This window comes from Silene latifolia, chromosome 11 (genome assembly GCF_048544455.1).
Source record: "Silene latifolia isolate original U9 population chromosome 11, ASM4854445v1, whole genome shotgun sequence".
Taxonomy (NCBI): Eukaryota; Viridiplantae; Streptophyta; class Magnoliopsida; order Caryophyllales; family Caryophyllaceae; genus Silene; species Silene latifolia.
In genome coordinates this window covers 62,827,518-62,849,706 of record NC_133536.1, presented here as the reverse complement: position 1 = coordinate 62,849,706, position 22,189 = coordinate 62,827,518, and the positions used below count along the sequence as shown (strand labels likewise).

The following is a 22,189-nucleotide window of genomic DNA, read 5'->3' as shown; positions in this document are numbered from 1 at the left end:
GTCGGATTGTGACTTTAGAAGTCGAGTCGAGAGTTTTAAGGGAGAAAATAGGGGGCGGACACTCGCGTAAGTCTCAAATGGGTGGCATTTGAGGGGTATTTGTAGGAGAATGAGTGGTTGTGTGAGTTTTGAGCGACGTGGCCACTTGGGCTGCTCAAAGAGGCGCGAGCCACGTCGCGGCACTTCGAGTTGTGTTGTCACTATCACAACAAACGCAATCATGATTTGTTCTATCCTAGGTTTTGTAGTCACATGTTTGGTACTTGACCAACATGAATCCGGGAAAACTTAGTATAGAAGGTTTGAGATATTTTGGCTTTTGTGTTTGACTCGTTGTTGGAGTCGGGATTTGAATTTTTGAGTCGGTTTTGGTCCGGTGTCGGTTTCGACTCTAGTTAGTGTCATCGCGACCCCGTCGCCGTGCATTAAACACTCCAGGTATTTTTGAAATGTTTTGAAAAGCTTTGTTTTCGAAATCGTTTTAAGTTTTCCGACGTAAAATTGTACACAAACTGTCGATCAAACGCTGCGATCCCAAAACATGTTGTAGTCCGATAATCATCGGGTGTTTGTTGGAGTCTCAGCAGATACTGGGTATCTACACTTGTCAAGCTAGTTTAGTGTATGTTTTTGCGGTATTAATTTATCGTGCCGAGTTTGGTTTATATTGTATTGATTTGGAGTTGGTAATTTATGAAGGAGAAGGAGGATGAAATGAAAAGAAAAAAAGAATTCGAAAAAAAAAAAAGAAAACCGAAAAAAAAAGAACAAGAAAAGAAAAAGAAAAAGAAAAAGAAAAGGTTTGTTTGATGAGACGGTTTCACTCCTATGCTTTATTTATATCTATTGAGGAGTATGTTCAGTTCGGTTTGGTGAGTTTTGGTGCCAAATGAAGGGCACTTATACTTGATTTCTGATGGATTAAGAATCGGATCCGGTTCGTATGCTTTCGTTAGGTTGCTAGCTTGACTATTACCTCACAATCCCATAAATGTTTTGCCTTTTCTTACCCATTGCCTCACTAAACCATATTTTTGTAAGCCCTCGACTGTGACAGATATTGATTGGTTGGAATGTATGCGTGGTGATTAGAATTGTCTATCATTTTAGTTGCATGCATGTTTATGTGGGTCGTAGTTTAGGTGAGTGACTATTTTTCTTCTTCTCTTACAATTCATATGCTTACCCTTTGCTTCATGAGAGAAGAGTGACCCGTGAGAGTCCATTATCAAAGGTCTTGCAAGGTCGACAGTTCAGCTTTAATATAAACATCCTACAACTCGTTTGCATTTGACAAGTTTTTGTTATAAGTGTTAGTTTGCTGCATTAAATCGGTTTAAGTGGACAATTTGTAGCTAGCTCTGAGTTTTATTTTCTGTTCCATTAGTTAGTTGCATATAGTTTGCTTGGGGACAAGCAAAGGTTTGGTTTGGGGAGATTTGATGCGTGCATTTTATATAGGCATTTTGTACTTCATTTGCACGCATTTCTATGCATATTTAGTAGTGTTTAGCTACAAATGTCCCCCGAATTGTCTACTTTGGTTTCTCTTATCTTATTTGTAGGAATGAACCAAAGAGAAGCGAGATCAAGCTTAAAACATGTCCCTATGCATGCATTTAGGAGATGGTTTAAGTCGGAGCTTGGAGACTACTATTTTGGGATGCGCAAAGAAGTAAGATAGCTAGGCGAGCAAAGGAATGACTTCAAATTACTAGTGTCTAGTTTGAAGAGCCATATATCTAGTTCTACAACATATTTTCAGGTTATTCCAGTTTGGGATGAAAGCTTATCCTCTTAGCTTTCCAACGCCACCGAAAACGCCTGATTTGCCCAAATAACGAAGAAATGGCGGCCATTTGAAGTTCAGTGCGCAAAGCAGGAAGTACGCGCTGAGTTCAATCGAACACAAACCTTTCGATCGACCAACAACTCTACTGGATCGACCATAATACCCCTCGATCGACCACTTTCGACCATAAAACCTCTCGATTGACCTCATTACTATTCGATCGAGAGTCTACTAAGTCAGACGCAGCTTTATTTTAATCGAGACTCTAGTTTACCTTATTTTAGCTTATCTTATAATAATATCTCTACTATATAAAGAGATAATTAGGTCATTAATTGGGGATCTCTTCCATGGACTCCTTTCATCACTTTTCTACAACTTAAAAACTTTTATTATGTAGTTCTTCCTCTCTATTTTTGCCGGATCTAAATTATGTAATTCCTTTTCTATACTTTATTTAATTTAGTTTCTAGTATTAATTCTCTCTTTTTGCTTCTCTTATTCCTTTACTCCTTTATTCTCCTTGTTTAGTCTAGTTCTTATTATTTCAATTCTCTTCATCTTTTATCATGTTGTTATCTATTGTTGCTTTTGTTAGTATTAGTTTCGCTATTATCAATATGCTTAGCTAATTTCATTGCTAGGACATAGGGGAGCCATGATATTAAGGAAATTGTGAAATAGGTGATTAGACTTGATGCGAGTTTGATCTATGTTGTTAATCGTTACATATAACTGTTCTTGTCTAATTGAGTCGACGCAATTAGTTAATAAATCGCGGTACACCTTGACCTAGATCGGAAGATTGGAAAGGGTAAGACCTGTGGCGAACATTAGGTCACTTTAGTGAGGGCGGAAGCTAAGCTATTAGTGTTTTAGGGTGAATTAAGACCGGAAGGAGATATTCATTGCCCTGTAGATCGAATTTGCATTGACCTGTGACCTTACATTGCATTTCCTGAGTATCATGGTGAACCGACTGTCTTAGCTGTTTTCTCCTTGCTTGCTTAATTTCAACTATCTTGCTTTCTTTCCCTTCTTTGACCTCATTAGATTAGAACAATCATTTAAAAATCCCCCATCTTGTGACCTCAGACGGACTAAATTGACAAGTAGATCGTGACCGCCTCCCTATGGAGATCGACCCTACTTACCGCTGACTTCTGTTAGTAGTACTTAGGTATTTATTTTTGGTACTAAACGACAGTATCACCTTCCTTGATTTACATTAATCTTTCAACAATCAAACTTTCAATAATTGTTCTTTCATTCACTCTTCAATAGTTTACATTTGGATTTCTTGGGTATGTATTTGATGATTAAGTGACAAGTCTTCATCTTTATGCAATGATCCACCTTTATTTATATTCATCTTTACTTTCCAAGTAGGTAACTTTCTTAATCTCACTTTATTTGTTTGTTAATCCTTTGTTTAGCATCTTGCTTAATCATCATATTTACTTGTGTTATGATGTTTGACGCCATTAATGACATGATAATCATGATATTTTGTGAGTAGTCTTCTAGCTAAGGTTAGTGGCCTGGGAGATTAGGGGAGTAATTATGGGTTAGATCTATGCTTAATTAATGAGTTCATATGAATGATTGCTTGTTATGTTTTCAACTTATGCACATGTTATATTTGATGAAATGCTTGATTGACAACCTAGCATGATTCTCTATCTCTTTAACAAGACTTGCAAGACATAAATCAACTCAAAGATTGTTAGATCATGCATCATATAGTTGAATAAGGAGACCTAAGTCGTTGTAGGTGTCGTAAGCTATAAATCAACTCGACTCCGAGACCTAAGTCACCCTAGGAATTGTAAGACATAAATCAACTCGATTCCAACACAACTCTAATCGTTTGTGTAACTCATTTATGTGATTTTACCATGTTTTCTCTATATCCCATGACACCCTAGTATCTTTTATCATTTGTTTACATCTCTACTTCTATTTGATTGGTTTACTTTTCATTTGTTTACATTTTCTCTGTAGTATTTTAGAACACAAACTCAAACCCAAATCGTGACATTGGCACATACTAGAATAGATAGACTTAGAACCCAAAACACACCGTCTCGTGGATCGACCTCGACTTAACCACTTGCTAGTTGTTTGTTGAGAATATAAATGTGTTTGATTGAGTGAACAACGACTCGCTCATCAAGTTTGATGAAAGATGATGAGATGATGAGAGTGTGTAGACATGACATATTAGGAAGACTGACTTTAGCCGTAGTATTGGGAGTTCCCCATTTTTTTTGTTTTTTTTTTTGTTTTTGTCAAATCAACTTTGAATATAATAATATCAACATATGCCCCACTAGTATCCATATTAGCTAATATGGTATTGATTCGGCCCGTTTTCAGCTTGTGGCGGATAGCGTCTGTCACAAGGGAGACTAATTGACAGTTAAAAGGATGTGGTTATCAAGATTGTTTGAGAAGAAACGAGTTGTAAGTGAATATAATGTCACAAATTGTCATTGATGACGGACGTATCCATCCAACCTTAAGACGGGTTAAATAGTACAAGTAACACAAGAAGAAAGTTTGTAGGCACTAGCAAAATAATTGTCCTATCTAATCTAGGGTTAGATCATCGGTTGTTGTAGACGCTTTAAAATATATTCCTACTTTTTATGCACCCATTAATATAGTTTCTATTTAACAATAATTTTTCAGTAAAACCGTTTACATAAGTGTAATTGTAAATCCAAATCACATTTTACCTAAATAATCTCACTAAAATAACACTATCAATTACCACTTTTTCTTGATAAGGACATCAAGATTTTTGTTGCATTTACACTGTCTTATTGTATAACCGTTATTTAATCGAAATGAGATTTACTTAAATTTAATACAAAGTCCTTTATACTCAAAGTCACCGTAGACAACCTTATGTCAGTCCGCTTCGTCAACCGTGCATAATAACGGACCGACAATGACCCAATCCGAAATGACCTGGCCTGAACCGATTTGACCTAAATTAATCTTGAAAAATGAATTGACCCGGCCCAAATTTACCCTATCCGAACCTGATCCAATCCAAGTCCCCCACCACAACAACCTGTCCGGTTCAGCCTGCCCTACCACAGCCTCCACAGTAGTCTCGGGCCACCCTCCCTCAGCCCGGCCCGCTCACTGTCCAGCTCTACTCCCAACTCAGCAGATCATGATTCATGTTCAGGACTTTAAATGTTGGAAATGGTGTACGTGTAGCTTGTCTAATTAAATAAGAAATTAGATGCAATCTTCCAAGATCAATTACTAGTTGACTTAAGATTTGAACAAGGATATTATTCGATCATCCAACTGTCTTGTCTCTTAAGCGAGATAGATAATGTCTATGTAATCGTTTAGTATATATTGACTTATTAGGTAGCTCGAAAGGGTGGAGTTTAGTGGTTAAAATTTGTGTGAAATTTTAAAGGAGGTCAAGTTTAAGCCTTTTCAAGAGTAATTTTGTGGAGTGTTTATGACCTTGCGCTATTTCTTCTAGACTTCGAGTCTATCACACTTGGCTTACCTGATATACGTGATTTGCAGGCTATTACGAATATCCGAGAGTTTATCCACTGATCACCAAAAATAGCGGTTGCGGATCCCCCAGTCACCAAATAAAATAAAATAAAAAATGACCTATTACGTATATTTTACACATGTGTCCCATGCATGATAAACCCGCCATTATCTCCTAATCTCCTAATATATATAATCCATTTGTTTTTGTAGCATCAAATCTTCCAAAAATCAATCTCTGAAAATGAAGAGTTTTGACGTAGAAAACAATGATAACAACGTAGAGAAGTTAGTTTCGGTGTCGATGGAAGATGAAGATGAGTTAAAATGGGGTGTTCTTCAAAGAGTTCCAACTTATGAGCGTTTAAGGAAGAGTTTGTCTGATGTAAAGAGATTTGGATTACAAGAAAAGAAAGATGTTGTTGATAAACTTATCAATGTAGTAGCAGAAGATAATGAGCTCTTCTTGCTCAAGTTACGACACCGTCTTGATCGGTATGTATGCATCCCAATATTTGTTTCTTTTTATTATTTGATACTCCCTTTATCTCAATGAAATGTTTACATATACTTTATACCCAAAGACTAAGGTACAATCGTTAAATGTCTTTGATGTAAAATAACCACGAGTTTTATCAAATTGATGTAAAACTAGAACAATTTTTATGTTAGTTTTAGATTAATACTGAACACGAATGGTGGCTCTCACCTCGCAAGGATCAAATCACACTAAAATCCCAACCTCGCAAGGAAGAAATAAAGAACTTAAAACTCGCAAGTAATAAGCACAGAACAAGAAACTCTTGTATTAATTCTCAAACTCCCATTGTGTATATCTTCGAATTTCTTGCGAGGAAGGAGAGTTTATTCACGTCATATCCTAGTTTTAGTTGAGGGGTCTTGCGAGATTTTCACAACTAATCCATATCCCTTTTAATTTTCGTGCATATTTCTTACAAAAAACACCAAAAATACTTTAATTCCGCTGCGTATTTTATTAAACTAAAACTATCACAACAAAAATTGTACTAATTTTACATCAGTCTTACCTCCGTATGCACTTGAAGTAGCGATATTATCCCTTTTATAAGTATATAATGAGTATAAAGTTGGTTTTAAAAAGAAAATTAACTTCAAATGAGCACTAAAAAGATAGTTAGTTATGTAGAAAACCTCAAAACGATAAAAAGTTCCTTACACACGCATAAGAAACCATTTAAATATTATCAAGTAATTATTACATAGGGTCGACAATGGTAGAGTATGGGCAGGGACTTAACTGTACCCATACCCGATCCGGGCCATACGCATCACGGTCTAAACTCGCAGACCCATACATGAACTTGATGGCCTGGCAGAGGCCGGGTAAACCCATGGGTATAATATCGCTTAATTAAGTATACTTTCTATTTGAAAATGTACCGGGTTTGCGATGAAAGAGGGACGGAGGGAAAGCGCAGGTTTGCCGGCAGGGGTAGGATCATAAGGGGCGTCGCCAAGGGCGAAGGTGTAGCAAGGGGTAGCGGCCGCTACCCCAAATGGAAAAAAATCAATGAAGAACTAGACTTTCCGCTACCCCAACTATAATTAATGACAAAATAAGTATGATAAAGTGCAAATAATAAATAGAAAAGTAGATGTGGTGTGGTGGTAGGTAGGGAAACTTGTGCTATATGCAAGACATTTAGGGTTCAATTTAAATTGAAAATAATTAGGGTTCTTCAATTTAATTCGATTAATTAGTGAGAGGGAGAAAAATGGTGAAGAGAAAAGGGAGTAAAGCTACTAAATAGTTTTGTCATTAAATTTCGACCCATTACTTTTGAACATCCAAAGGTTGATTCTTTGTCGTTTCTTTCATTAATTCTTGGTATTATTAACTTAATTTGTGTTCTTGATTAGTTTAATTATTATGAGTTTTTGTTTCATGGGTGATTTGTTGGTAATTAATATGGGTTGTATACTTGTATGAAATTACCCAGAAAAGAAATGAAGTTTTTTTTTACCTATTTATGTTATTGTTTTTGTGTCATTGCTTAATTGTGATAAAAAAGGGGAAATTTTGATGATGTTTTTATGTTGTTTGGGGTGATTAATTGGTTTGTGTTTAGGAGAGGTAAGAAATCTGGGTAAGTAGGCTCTCAAATAATAAAGGGTATATTGGTCAGATTTTGTCAAAATTCACCGGAATCCTCAAGTTGGTGCAATTTTAGAAGAAAAGTAATATTCTGGATGTAATTTACAAAAAAAATTATATAAGGCTGTAATTTTCAAAAGGTGATTTTTAAAAGGCTGTAATCAACAATTTTCTCACTATTTTATAACACAAATTATTATGTAAGACCACTTTATCCATAAGACTAGCCCAATAATTAAAAGCCCAAATAAATTAATTAATAAACTTGTAAAATATTATTTTATTTTGATAATCTAAAATTTTATATTGATAAATTGTATATATAAATATGTTAGTTTTTATCATAAAATGCTGGGTTTTTAAAATAAACTTAAAATATAAATAAATATAATTGTTTTTTTTTGGGCTTCTCTCTTTTTTCGGCCAGTCCTATAGGAGGGTTGTTGCTTTTATAATTATTTCATTTTGTGTAGTTATATTGGGCCCCAAATTTTCGGGGGCCCGGTTCTTTCCGTGTAACCATTTGAACCGCCCAATAGCCGGCTCTGGGCGTCGGTGGGTACTGGTGGTGGCCCTGGCCGAGGGTGGGGTGATGGAGGTGGTGGCGGTGGTGGTTTGGTGGGTTTTGATGTACTACGTGCAGTGACTTGTTATCTTTTGGTTTATTTTTTTATGCAGTACAACAGGAGTAAGGAGAGGGAGGAATAAAGAGGGTTTAATGGTTAAAAGTGTACTGTAATGAGTAAAATGTATATTGCGAAAATCAACAACCTAAATTTAATATAAGCGTAAAAACAAATAGCAACGACAAAGTTTTCAATATATACAATCACAAAATATCAAAACACCACACATATAACTTGAAAACAAAAAATCATGACAGCAAGTATGAATGCCCCTGTTTTTCCATTTTCTATGGTGTATCCCTCTTTTTGAGCTAAAAATCTTTGACCGTCTATAATTCTTGGTTACGAACTATGAAGACGGTATTTTTTTTTCAAACTAAAAATCTCGTTAAGATGATCAATTTGAAAAAAAAAATCGTTATTGTAAGCATCAATTTGACGCAACCAATAACAACAAATTGAAGATAAAATTAAGAGCAAATTGGGTGTATGAATATTTACTCTTCAAAATAGAACCGTCTGACGATGGCACCACTTTACCACTCATGATCTGGAACCCTAATTTGACAATGAGAAAAATGATTTTTGTAGAATTTAGGGGAAATTGAGAGAGAGATGGATAGATGAGAGTGTTGAGAAAGATCCGAGGTTTTAGGGTAAAATTCTTTGAGAGAGGTATAAGGTAAGGAGAGCTAAGAAATATGGTTAAATAGGCTTTAAAATAAGACAAGGGTATATTAGTCAGATTTTTACAAAATTCACCGAAATCCTCAACTTGACGCAATTTTAGAAGAAAGTGATATTCTGGGTGTAATTTATAAAAAAAATTATATAAAGCTGTAATTTTTAAAAGTGGTTTTAAAATGATGTAATCAACAATTTTCTCTATAAATTAACTTTTTTTTTTTTGTGAGGGTCCAAGGGTATGGCCGTATATAGAATTAGGATTACATGAGTCCACCCTATCTTTTTGAGTCCATGATACAATACCAAACGTTACATTAAACAATATCACAGCTTATACTACAAAAAAAAATTGTGACATTGTTTAGTAATATAATATCACATGTTATGATACACAATATCACAGCTTACAGTATCACACGTTATACTATACAATATCAATGCTGAAAAAAAAACTTTTTGAAAAAAAAAATTGAAAAAAAAAATCGTGATATTGTTTTGTAATACAATATCACACGTTATACTAAACAATATCACAGCTTACACGAAAAAAAAATTTGCAAAAAAAAAAAAATTTTGAAAAAAAAAATGTGAATAAAAAAAAGTTCTAAAAAAAAAATTTCGTGATATTGTTTTGTATAGTGCGTGATATTGTTTTATGGACTCATGGACTCAAATATTTAGGTGAACTCACCGGATCCCACCTCTATATATGGTATGAGTGTCATATTCGACCCATACCCTTACCAAATGTTTTGTAACTAAATCATGGCTCATAAGTCATACCTGACCAATACCATATAAGTCCAAAATAAGAAGACTCGTTATCTAGACATCTCAAATGGGTTGAACGGGCAGGTTACGGGTTTGGTCATTTTGGGTTCGGGTAAAATACGAGTCAGGTCAATTTTGGGTTCGCAAAATGCGGTTTTGTACGGGTCGGGTTTATACGGGTTTCGGGGTCGGGGTCGGGTCAAAACGGGTTTTGATGAACGCCTTATTACAAATGTTTATTTTCTTTAATTTTAATTATAAACATATAATTATTCTTAAATTTTATAATTATCTAGTTTAATACTCCGTATATGATATTAATAAGAGTACACATTTTTTGCTTAAAATATTCAAGAAAAAATTATAAATAACCAACACGTATTTGCGTATTTTTACAAATTACCACCACGTATTTGCATTTTTACAAATAAGTGAAAATTGTAAGTTATCACCTAGTATTTCTCGTATTTTACAAATTACTACCTTGTATTTCACTTATTACAAATTACTACCTACCTTATAGCGTATATATCCCAACTCACATCTTATTTCAATACCGATCATGTTTTTACTTATTTTCTGAGTCGATTACCAAGTAAACTTATAAATTACCTTAACTAAACCCCCAATTTACTCCATAACCTCATTTACATATTTCAACTCTTTCAATTCGACCTAGTGAAATTCATTGCATATCTCCTTCTTGTCTCCATCTTCTTCCCTACGACAGCTAACTTTTCCTTCTTGTTCATCATCTTCCCAACTAAGGTAATTTCTGATGGGTTAATTTAGGGGTTAGTATTAGTTTCATTGATTAGGGTTAATTTTATGGGTTAATTTAGGGCTTGATTCTTTGATTGTACACGATAATTTGTTTGTAGAAGTCGTAATTTGTTCGAAATTTATGACAAAAATGGTGTTTATTGACGAAATTAAGTCCAAAGTTGACGCCTTTAGTTGGAGCCAAGTCCAAATTTCTGGGTTAATTTGAAGATTAATAGTCCTAATGTCAGCAAAGGGAGGTCAGCTTACTCCTTTAAATATTGGCAAGTGCAAGTGTGGCTTCCCTATTTACCAACAAGCTCAAATCTCATCAGAATAAAATGAAATGGACTATGTAGAGGCTGATAATCTGATGACCTTCATCAACACATGAATAAACAGGGGCGGCCCATAGTATTTGGAGGCCTTGTTCCAAATTTTATTTTAAGGCCCTATTTTAAATTTAATTTGAGACTTGAAGTACCATTTTTGTGGAATAATTTAAGAATAAAAGAAAAAAAATTATAATTTATGAAAAAGCGAAAAAAATAATAGGTTCGCACTTAATTTAAGGAGATTTGTCTAATAAATGAGATAAAAAGAGGTTTTATTTATATTAGATGGATTGAGAGAAATATAATATGAAATGTAACGTTAATTATTGCATGAGACAGACTAATACAGTGAGACAGTCTCATTATGTAAAAAGACATTTAATTTCTTTGCATTAAATGAGAAATTTGTTTTATTAAAATGGGTCATGTCACCTATAAGACCGTCTTTTTCTATATTTAAAGTTTGACAAAAGAAAAACTACATATTTTAACTAATAAAATAATTTATATAAACAACTTAATAAAGTAGAAAGCAAATCAAACTCAATTGAAGAAAAATGCTACTCATGAAAGTCGAACACAAGACCCCTAGGAAGTGGGATAGAAACTCTACCACTTTGGCAGATGATACATCAACAATTTGTGGTTGCAGATTTTTCTAAATATAATGAGGCTCTTCTCCCTGTTGGGCCCCGGTGCCAAGAACCGGATTGAACACCCAACGGGCCGTCTCTGTGAATAAATGATGAACGATGATGTCGATTTAGGGTTCATTAGCTCACGCTTGAGTAATGAACAAATGATGAGTGATGTTCTTTAATTTTGGGTTGTGATTCTTTGATCAGTAAGTTGGTAATTAATGGGTTTACATCTAAAAAGTGTGTTAAACCAACACATGAATAATTAGTAAGGGTAGTTGAGGTAATTTGTAAGTTTAATTTGTAATCAACTCGGAACATAAGTAAAACATGATCGGTATTGAAATACGGTGTGAGTTGTGATATATACGCTATAAGATTGGTGGTAATTTGTAATAAATGAAATACAAGGTGGTAATTTCTAAAATACGAGAAATACTGGGTGGTAACTTACAATTTTCACTACAAATAACTCCCAAACTTCAATGTATACCCCAATCACCACCGTATTTTAACCCGAGCATCATATTTCATATTTTCCGTCTTGTTAAGTTACAATTTACGCTAAATACCCATTTCGAACTCTTTCATGTCTGTTTTTGATCTCTTCCTCCATTTGTCTACATAATTATAACTTTCAAAGTATAAATTAGCTAAGCTATAAACGGAATAAGTTTAAAAATTGGAGTTTTGAAGCAATTTTTGATAAAAATGTATTTTAAGGTAGTAATTCTAGAAAAATATATATAAAAGAGTAATTTTAAAAAACTACTCCCTCCAATTCGCTATAATGTTCCTCTTTATCTTTGGCACGATACTTAAGGAATACTAATAAAAATGAATAAAGGACATTGGTGGGGTTGGTGATAGGAGAGAAAGATGAATTATTAGGAGTTAAATAATGAGTTATGAGGCCAAAACATTAAGAAAAGTAATAAAATAGGAGTAAAAGAGTTGTGTGGGGTTTGATGATAGGAGAGAGGGATGAATAAAATAAGAGTAAAAGTTACTAAAAAAGGAAAGGAAACATTACTTGAATAATCCGTTTCGGGAAAGAGGGAACATTATAGCGATTAGCGAATAAGAGGGAGTATATTTTAAAAGGGATTAATTTTTAATTTATTTTTAAAAACATGGCGGAAATTTGGAAATTAAATAAAGTGAAAAAAAAGAGGAGAGAATGGACACGAAATAAGAAAGAACAGAAGAAAAAAAAAAAAAAAGTGGAAGAACAATCCAATGACCCGTTTCAATCCCATTTCGGATCCCTCGTGTCACTGTGGGATGTGGCGCAAACGGTGGTTAAAGTCGGAGTCGGTACCGATTCGAGGTAGAGTTGTTTTTATGAGAAAAAGGTGGTGAACTGTTGCTGTCACTACGGAGCGAGGGCGAACGAGTAGTGTCACAAGGTTTCATTTCACAGCGGGGACGAGCGCCCCTGCTAGTTTGAATTGGTAATGTGAAGTGTAGATGAATATAAAACATAAATAAACGATTGATACGGAAGAAGAATTATTTATTTAATTTCATTATGGTGATATTTTAGTAGGGGTGATTTGGAGATAATGGAGATGGTGTGACACGGATGGTGATGATGGGAAAATGGGCTTTGAAATTTGATGATGATCAATAAATCATGATGATATAAATAGAAGAGGGAGTATTGATTAAGGAGGTGAATGAGTTGGAAGATGAAGGGTTTCATCCTTTTGTTTTGTTTTGTTTTGTTTTGTGTGTGTCTCTCTAATGGGAGCCACAAGAGCGAATATGATGTTTGTCAACGCCTTACTCCCTTTGTAGTCATATTTGATTTTCATTTGAAATTGCATTCAAACACAAATTCTTATTTCAGACCGTCATATTCGTCTGAAGTTGTCAGACGGATACCATTTTCTCTCACAAAAAACTCATTTAGGGTGTGAGTGGGAAAGCATATGGGGGTGTCCCACCACCCATATGCTTCTCATCACTTGTATTACGGTCTGAAATAAGGCGGTCTTAAGCAAGAGGCATTCAAATGGTTCTTATACCAACACTCACCTGTACCATGTAGAGTTGCCATTGATATCCCTACAGTTGAAGTACGATTCCAGAATTTGTTCATTGATGGAGAAGCGCATGTTGGAACGCGAGCTTTGCCATCTATATACAATGCTGTTCTTAATCTGCTAGAGGTTCAGTTTCTTACTTCCATACATTGCAATTAATTCTTCTCCATTACCATTGGTTGGCATTCATTCTTTTAATACTAGTTTAAACCCGTACAAAGTTGTACGGGCATACATAAACAAATATATAGATGAGAGCTTAAGTGATTATCTAAAATTGGATGGGAAAATAAATTTTGACACAATTTGCTTTATTATTTCACCTATTTTATAATAGCTTACTAACCTACATCATCTTTCTAAGAGATGACTTTAACCTTGTTTGCTTTGATCTCGTTTCAATGCATCTTAAAATGCACTAATTAGTGTGAGTGTAGTGCCTTTATTTCATTTATATTATTTCAATTATATCGTAGGGCGTTTTAAGAGAAAAAAGAAACTAATAAGATAACAACTTACTTATTGACGGTCAATTAGGGCAATTTTATCATAATGCGAGAGCAGCTACAGAGTACTGAATCAGGTTCAAGAATATTGAATGTTGTCTTTTCCTTCTAAAATTTAAAAATAATACTCCGTAATTAATCAGGATAAATTGAGAGGAAATAAAGCTTCCTTCATACTTAAGCCTAATATATAATATGGTGTATAAAATTTAGCCTAGGTTGAATAACGACATTGACGCAAGTACTACAACTGGTTTATGAAGCATAGGTTGAAGAACATAAGCTGCACCACAGCAAACAAAAAGTAATGCTTTTGTAAGACAATTTTACACATATATTTCGTAAAACATATCTACTCACCAAGATCAGTCATGATCGAAATTAGTGGGGAAAATAGTTATTAGACTAACCTATTTTTACAATACACTTGCTTGTGTAAGGCCGCCTTGCCTAAACACATATTGGAAGTGAATAGATGCGTCAATTGGGCATGGATGAGCGCAATATAATACTTAAAAAAGCCGCATCATACTTAAGCTACCAAAAACTTTTCAATTATCATGACATTACAGCACACATAGTAGTTAGTATACATATTTAGCTATCTTTTTTTTTTTTTTTTTTTTTTTTTTTTTTTTTTGGCAGCTGTAAACATATTTAGCTATCAAAAACGCCAAACTCTGATAAAAAATTTCATCCAAAGCAAAAACCAATACAAATGAAGGTAGTTGAAGCTGATCAATGTTATGAAGTTCCACTAAAATTACAAATAGTTAGTCTTGCTAAAGACGGGTCGGATCAAGTGACGGGTAATGCCACTCACAAAATGGATAGGGGGGACAAGGTGGGGGCACCCCCATGTGCTTCCCTCTCTCCTCTACTTGGGTCATTTGTGAAAGAAAATGGTATCCGTCATTCCAAAGTGACGAATACGTGTCGTCTTCAATGAGATTTTGTGAATTACAAAACATTACAGCACACATAGTAGTATAATACCCTATAGTATCTCAAAACACAAATGACAAAATTTACAGGAATGTATCGCTAAGAATAGATATAACCTATATAAAAATAAAACAACTAAAAACAAAATTATATTCAAAGGAAAAAAAAAATAGGTATCAAGTTGTACAGATGTTAAATACTCAGAAAAGGCAGTCGATAAAATTCAAAACAATACATTGCCTGAATTACCCGTTGATGACCCGTTCATTCCAATGAAACAAAAGTAACGCTTTCAAGAGGCTCCAAAGTTTCAGAGATAAACGACACTCATATACGAAGTACTTCGAAGATCCTAAGCAAAAAATGTCTATAAATCGGACAAAATTATATACTCCCTTTGTCCAAATTATTTGTTTGTCTTCTTTATTCTTTGTAAGACTTATTTTAATGGAAGACAAACAAATGATTAGGACGGAGGAGTATCTAAAATGAAGTAAAATTAAATAATCAAATTCATTACAAATGGTTCGGAGAAACAAACATAACTGACCAAATGATAAACAAAATGATGGGGCAAATCTTTGTGGTAAGCAAACTTGTTCTATTCAAAAAATTGGAAATTAGTTTGTTATGACTTATGAGGAAGATAAGTAGGGCGTAGTTATGTGGAGAAGGAATGCCGAAGAGCCGCAAAGCAAACGGAGCCACGGAGATAGCGTTTGATTTCTAGGGTTTTGGTAAGCAAAAGACTAGGTCGCTAATATACTAGAATTAACTACCAAATTAACAATTTATAGCCTAAACTTTGACTCTACTAACTTTCAATAAAAACAATAGTAAAGCGGAAGTAAAGGGTCGAACCCAAGAGAAGGGGTTAAGACTAAAGACTTGAAATGTAAACTATTGACAATTAAGTAGGTCTCTACTTACTAATTAAGAACCTAATGACAATTTAAACTTAACAAAAGAAAATAATCACAAACAATGGCTATTAACAAGGATCAACTAGTAGAAAACATAGATGGAAAAAGATTGGTTTTGAGAAACAAACATGGAAATATGAGTAGAACTTGAATATCTTCCTATTGAGACAATTCTACAAACAACTAGTATGCAAGATTCAATATAAAGGGAGAATACTTGATGTAACTCTCTCTTAGTAACCCAACAATGACAAAGCTTGACTCTTTTATTTCTCTCTTACAATTTTCTACCCAATACTATCATCTCAAGATGTTGATACATGCAAATTAAACCATCCACACATACCCTTCAAGCTTAAGCAACAAATCATTAAACCATGAAAAGAGACTAAGCATGAGCATTAAGAATTTACCAAAAGATGAAGCTAGGATCAATTCCTCATGAGATTAAACCATACAAATGAGCAAAAGACAAGAACTTTCCTATTTGTTGCAAGAGTCCTTTAAACCAAATCAACTAACAACAAATTTGCTTCAACAATCCCAACTAAATTAAACCATTTCATTAGGATATGCACTAGTCAAGTAAATAACATGCAAGGATGGCCAACCCAAACATTCAATTACTCAACAAAAGAAATTAAGCACAAGGAAAGAACTTTAGATAAATAAAGAGAGGTTTAAGAGTCTTACAATTACCAAAGTTGGGTACTTTGATCAAATTACATCAAGTAAGGGAAGAACTAGCCTTCCATAGTCTTCATAAAACCCAAAAACAAAGAAAGATTACAACTTGAATGCCAAATAAATTGTTCTTGCTTACTACAATTTTCTAGAGATTATTCAATGCTTAGGTGATCACTAGGTCTTCAAACATAAGGGGTATTTATAGGGCTGCACGAAATTCTAGGGTAATACGGGATTTGGGCTTAAATTTAAGCCAACGGGCTTAATAAAAGTCACGAGCACAGCACAACGGCAGACTGCCTGCTGAATGGCAGACTGCCGTGGCAGACTGCCGGAGGAATGGCAGACTGCCGTGGCAGACTGCTGTGGATGGTGGCAGTCTGCCAAAATAGCCTGGAACGAATTATTTCTTCACTTCCTCAACATGAGTTCTTCACTACTTAGCCTTCATGCTTCCTAGCAAGGAATGTCGGCTCCGTAACTGGTTCATGTAAGGTCGTTTCCGCGTGATTGCTTGTCTACTAGTGTGGCTAGAGGCTCGCTCATGGGATTCCGGGTTCTATCCTCATACGAAGCTCCACATGTGAATCAAAACGCATTAGTTATGACAACCATTGAGACGGGAAGATTAACTCTTGATTCCGACAAAAGGACCCTTAATTAAAAGTATACTTGGCCTAAGAAGGCCCTAGTGACTCGACACTTCTTGACTCTATCAAACTCCCCCACACTTGGACTTTTGCTCGTCCCGAGTAAAACTCAAAGAAAGCATTCGGCAAGTCCATAAGCGGGTGTGGGTTATGAATGATCACTCTTCCCTCACCTCTCCCTTCTTATATCTCCCTCTTGAACTACCACCAATTAAAGAGAAAATCTAGACTCAAAGGTGACACACTCTCTTCTCTCACTCGCCCTCCTTATATCATCCCTCTCACAAGACACGACACGACACAACTCCAACTCCGACTCATCACTTCACAACCACCCTACTTATCACTCCAAAGCAAAGATGGTCACTCTTGCCTTATCCCAAGGCAATAGCAAAGTGACCTAAACAATCCTCCAACTCATACATCTTCCCCTTATATCACCCCCTTATCACTCCATAAAAATTGTAAGATCATGCTACTTGGTTGGCCAAACACCCTTAAGAATCAACAACTCAAGTAGCCAATCGGGAAAACCACCAATTTGAAGCAAATTGTTGTGACACACAAAGAAATTAAGTCCTAGAACTAGCCTCCTTCCTTGACCCTCCTTATCACTCCCTTCTTGTCCCTCCATATTTTTGGTGTGACAATTTTTCAATTTTTCAATTTTTTTGATTTTTTTTTTATTTTTTTTTATTTTTTTGTTGAAAATCCCTCATTTTGCTTAAGGCGCCCTTTCGGGTTTTCACCTTAACTTTTCCTTACCTCTCATGGTGGCTCGCAACTCATTTCTTCATTTTGCCCGGAATGCCCTTTTGGGTTTTCATTCCGTCCTCGGCCACCTTTTCCAATCTTGCCTAGGTGCCCACCCTTGTGGGTTTTCACCTAGCCGGAATTTTCAATTTTTTCATTTTTTTTTTTTTTTTTTTTTTTTTTTTTTTTTTTTTTAAGAACATTAAACATTCAAGAAGTTTACATATATTACAATTCATATTCCTCCCCCACACTTACATTCCACATTGTCCTCAATGTGGAGGAGGTCACTAACTTTGCTTCAAAAGTGAGAACCGGAGGCACCCCCTTTATCATCGGTGCCTTGGTTCCTCCATCTTCTTTCTCTTTCACTTGTGGCCCGGGCATATCTTTGGTCCACATCTTCTTGGGTGATAGAGGGTGGGATGGTTGGGTTAAGAGACATGCCAAATAGACCACTAACTATCCCAAGTGTGTCTTCTTGGGTCCTTGCATCATAGTATGAATCTTCGACATACTCTTGATATCTTTCATTTTGGACCCCAAATTGGTGGTCCATTTGGCCTCTCCACTCATTTTGCTCCTTCCACATGTTGGTATTGGCCGTCATTGTTTGGTCAAGTTGTTCTTGCCAACGACGGTTAGCCTCTTGGTTAGCAATCATTTCCCTCATCAAAGCCGTTTGATTTGTTGCGGCCTCCTCTATCAACTTCCCCCTATCATCAACCACACTTCTCCATTGATCTAGATTCTCCAATCTTGGCGTTTGTTGTTGTTGCCAAGAATGGAGATTCTCCACACGTCCACTTATGGTAGTGAACACCTCTCTTGTCTCTTTGAAATAATCGTACATATCTTGTTGCCAAGGAGCAACCGGGCCATGAGAGCCCTCCCCCGCTTCATGCATGGGGGTGTCCATGTCCACGGGAGGGTCATTTGGTGTCTCCTCTTCATCCTCATCGGAGGTAAAGTCCGAAATATCCATACGACAAAAGAAGTTCCTACCATGGGTACCACTTGGCAAAGGAGAGTTTTTAGGCCTCGGAAGCCTCAAGTATTTTTGCTTGTCGGGACCCAACCAATACCCCTTAAGGGGCTCATCCCTCACCCTCTTGAACATCTTACACTCCTCAAGGACCATATCATTGTAATAGGGAAGACCTTTAGTCTTGAAGATGTCTTGGGACTCATCAATGTCCCCATCAAAATGCGTGACAAAGAATGTGATTGCCCCCCCGCAATTGATACTCCCTCCCGAACTTTTGGTCTTGTGAACCATGCATGCATCAATAAAAAGTTGTACCCAATCGGGCACTCCTACCCCCTCCGGGAGCATGGTCCACATGGTAGTTCGAATCTTGGCATTAACCTTAGTGGGTTCTGTAATACTCCGTATTTATGGTCTTGGGGGTACTCTATCGAGTAGCCCTTACTCTGTCGAGTAAGGGTATGTCGCAGAATAAAATAGTTTCTGACCTGTTGGGCACTCGATCGAGTAGCTAGGGCACTCGATCGAGTAGGGGGGTACTCGATCGAGTACCTTGGGTACTCGATCGAGTGTCCGGTTTATCGGGGGTTTTTCTCGGGTTTTGTTAATTACGCGATTAAGGTATTTAAATCAATTCGTCTTTATTCTAAATCACTTTTTACAAAACCTAAAATCTGCTTAAGAGAGAAAGCAACTTGTCTTCTTCCTAATCGCGTTCTTGACAATCCCCGGAGTTCAGACGGTCGGTTTGCATCATAGTTTGTGTCGTTGGATTCCTTGCGTCGAGGGTAAGCTTCTAGCATAATTTTTATAACGTTTTGGTTAAGATTAGTGAAACCCTAATTTAGTAATTGGGGGTTTTATGAATGGTGTTTGAATAGTAGTATTCATGTGTATGTGTTAGGAGGAGAATTCATAGAAGAGGCGTTTTGAGACAGCTGTAGATACCGTCTGCGTGTGTGCTTTCCAGGTAGGATTTCCTACTCAGTATTAGTCCCATAATGGGATATTGGTGATGTGCTGTAGTTAGTTAATTGATTTGATGATTGTAATTGTGTTTGTGATTGTGGTTGTGTTGTTGATGGTTCTCGAGATGCGTTCTCGGCTGAGTGGGGTCACTTGCGGGAGTGATCTCACGCCCTAGTTTCGCCCTTAGTGGAACCCGCCACGAAAGGGGATGTGCACATTAATGGACAGGGTTATCGCTCGTACGATGAGCGGGGCTTAGGTGGGAACGGCTGCGGTCCCCCATCGGCGGGTCGGTCCAAAGGGACGATCGATCGATGATTGAGACGGTTGGATGGGTGTGTTGTGTGTGAGGCAGTTCCGCTGTCTGTTTGTCTTATTGTTGTTATCTGTTTTGATTGTGTGATTAGTACTGACCCCGGTGTTGTTTTGAAAACCTGCGGTGATCCATTCGGGGATGGTGAGCAGATATTGAGCAGGTATAGAGATGATACGGGATAGCTGGGATGGCCACGACATGACGATAGAGTCTTCCGCTGTAGTTTAGCTTTTATTTGCATTTCAGTTTGAGTAGACCGTTTGGATAATGTATCTTATTATCAGTTTGGGTTTCAAGGATTGTATTCATTCATTAAACGATTAATAATAAATGTTGTTTCTTTATCGCTGTTGTTTGATTATCATACCTCGGGCAACCGAGATGGTGATGTCTCCATACCTGAGTGGTCCTGGTAAGGCACTCGGAGTATGGGGGTGTTACAAATGGTATCAGAGCGACGATCCTGAAACCTGTAACCAATGAACTTAATGAACATAGGGAGTCAATTAAAATGAACCCGGGGTAAAAGTTGTAGGAGCTAGTGCAAAGACTTGGGAGACGTCCTAAAGTCGCGGGGGTCGCCCTACAACTTTGAACCGGTCACATGGGAACGTATTTGTTGAGTTGTCTGTGTGATTGTTTAACTTGTGCAGCAAAGTGATGAAGTGTGTTGATTGTTTGGTGTTGAAATAGGAGGTTGAGCATGTGAAAGAGAATGATATGTGGAACATGTTAATGAGATGATAACATGTTGGATGTTTATAATGTGGCTTTAATAACATGATGAGTTGATTTTGTTGATTAGTAGAATAGATACGTAGCCTATTTGTTAGAATATAATGTGGTTTTATAAAGTTTGGCATGTTAGCATACGAAATAACATGCGGGTAGCTTGAACGTATTGGGGGTACTTGATCGAGTGAGACTGACTCGATCGGGTAGGTTTTTGGCGATTTTGAGTCCAGAATCGAGTTTTGGGGCACTCGATCGAGTAACTAGGGGTACTCGATCGAGTAGAAAATCACTCGATCGAGTAGCCTAGATACTCGATCGAGTGGGTTAGAGATCGAAGGTCCGTTTAGCTCGGAGTTTGGGTACTCGATCGAGTACATGGTGGCACTCGATCGAGTAGCCCGTTACTCGATCGAGTGGGTTTGGATACTCGATCGAGTAGGTGCTGGGCAACGCGTGTTCGTGTTTTGAGGTTTAGTACGCGCGTTTATGTTTGTCCCTTTCTTCTATAGCTTCAAGATGCCGCCCAAGAGAAATGCCTTGTACGCGAGAGCTGAGCTTATGACTACGGATGACATCGTTAAGATGTTGGAACACCAAGACGCTCTTACGGAGACCCCAAGAGAGTGAATGAAGACAAGGATAAGAGTAAGGAGAAGGAGGTTGACCATGCTAAAGTCAGCCTCTAAATCGCGAGGTTTAACCCGAAGGAGTACAAGGGGGTTGAGGAGCCTAACCATCTTGATAGTTGGGTGAGGGAGATGGAGAACATACTAGATTTAGTTCGTTTGTCCGATGAGATGAGGGTGGATCAAGCTGCATTCTATCCGAGGGAGGCGGTGGCAAGTGGTGGGACTCAGTGAAAGTGAGTGCCAAGGAGATATATACCAACCAGGGGTTACCCGCTATACCTTGGGAGGAGTTTCGTAGGGCCGTGAGGAAGGAGTTCGTGCCAGAACATGTGAGGAGTAAGTTGAGGGAGGAGTTCGACAAGTTTAAGATGACGGCTGAAATGTCGTGGGCTGAGTACTACGAGCGGTTCAATGAGAAATCCAGATATCGAGGACATGGGTTTGAGTGAGGAGAATCTTGCTTTGAGGTTTGAGAGAGGTCTAACCACGACAATTATGGATAAGTTACCCGTGGGAGTCCTTACGATGTGAAGGAAGCATATGAGAGGGTGGGAGAGCCGAGAGGCTAGTGGAGATGGCTAAGGAGAGGTTAGGTGGAGAGAAGAGGAAGTCGGAGAGCGAGGGTGGTGGCCAATCTAATTTCAAGAAAGGCAACCACAATCGATCTAAGGGTTTTCTTAAGGGTCCGGGTTCGATCGGAACTTCCTTTGGGAGAGGTCGTGGAAGTGTGAGCAACAGTGGGAGTGACTGCTTTGGAT

General features: G+C 36.9%; 1 protein-coding gene across 1 annotated transcript in view; it reads left to right on the top strand.

Moving 5' to 3' along the window:
• Nucleotides 1–5,585: 5,585 nt before the first annotated feature.
• LOC141611696 (pleiotropic drug resistance protein 1-like) overlaps nucleotides 5,586–22,189 on the top strand; it is a 49,807-nt gene continuing 33,203 nt past the window's right edge. The window contains exons 1-2 of the mRNA XM_074430289.1: nucleotides 5,586–5,821; nucleotides 13,336–13,456. Of these exons, the coding sequence (XP_074286390.1) occupies nucleotides 5,631–5,821; nucleotides 13,336–13,456 (312 nt within the window). The 5' untranslated portion in view covers nucleotides 5,586–5,630. The remainder of the gene's footprint in view (nucleotides 5,822–13,335; nucleotides 13,457–22,189) is intronic.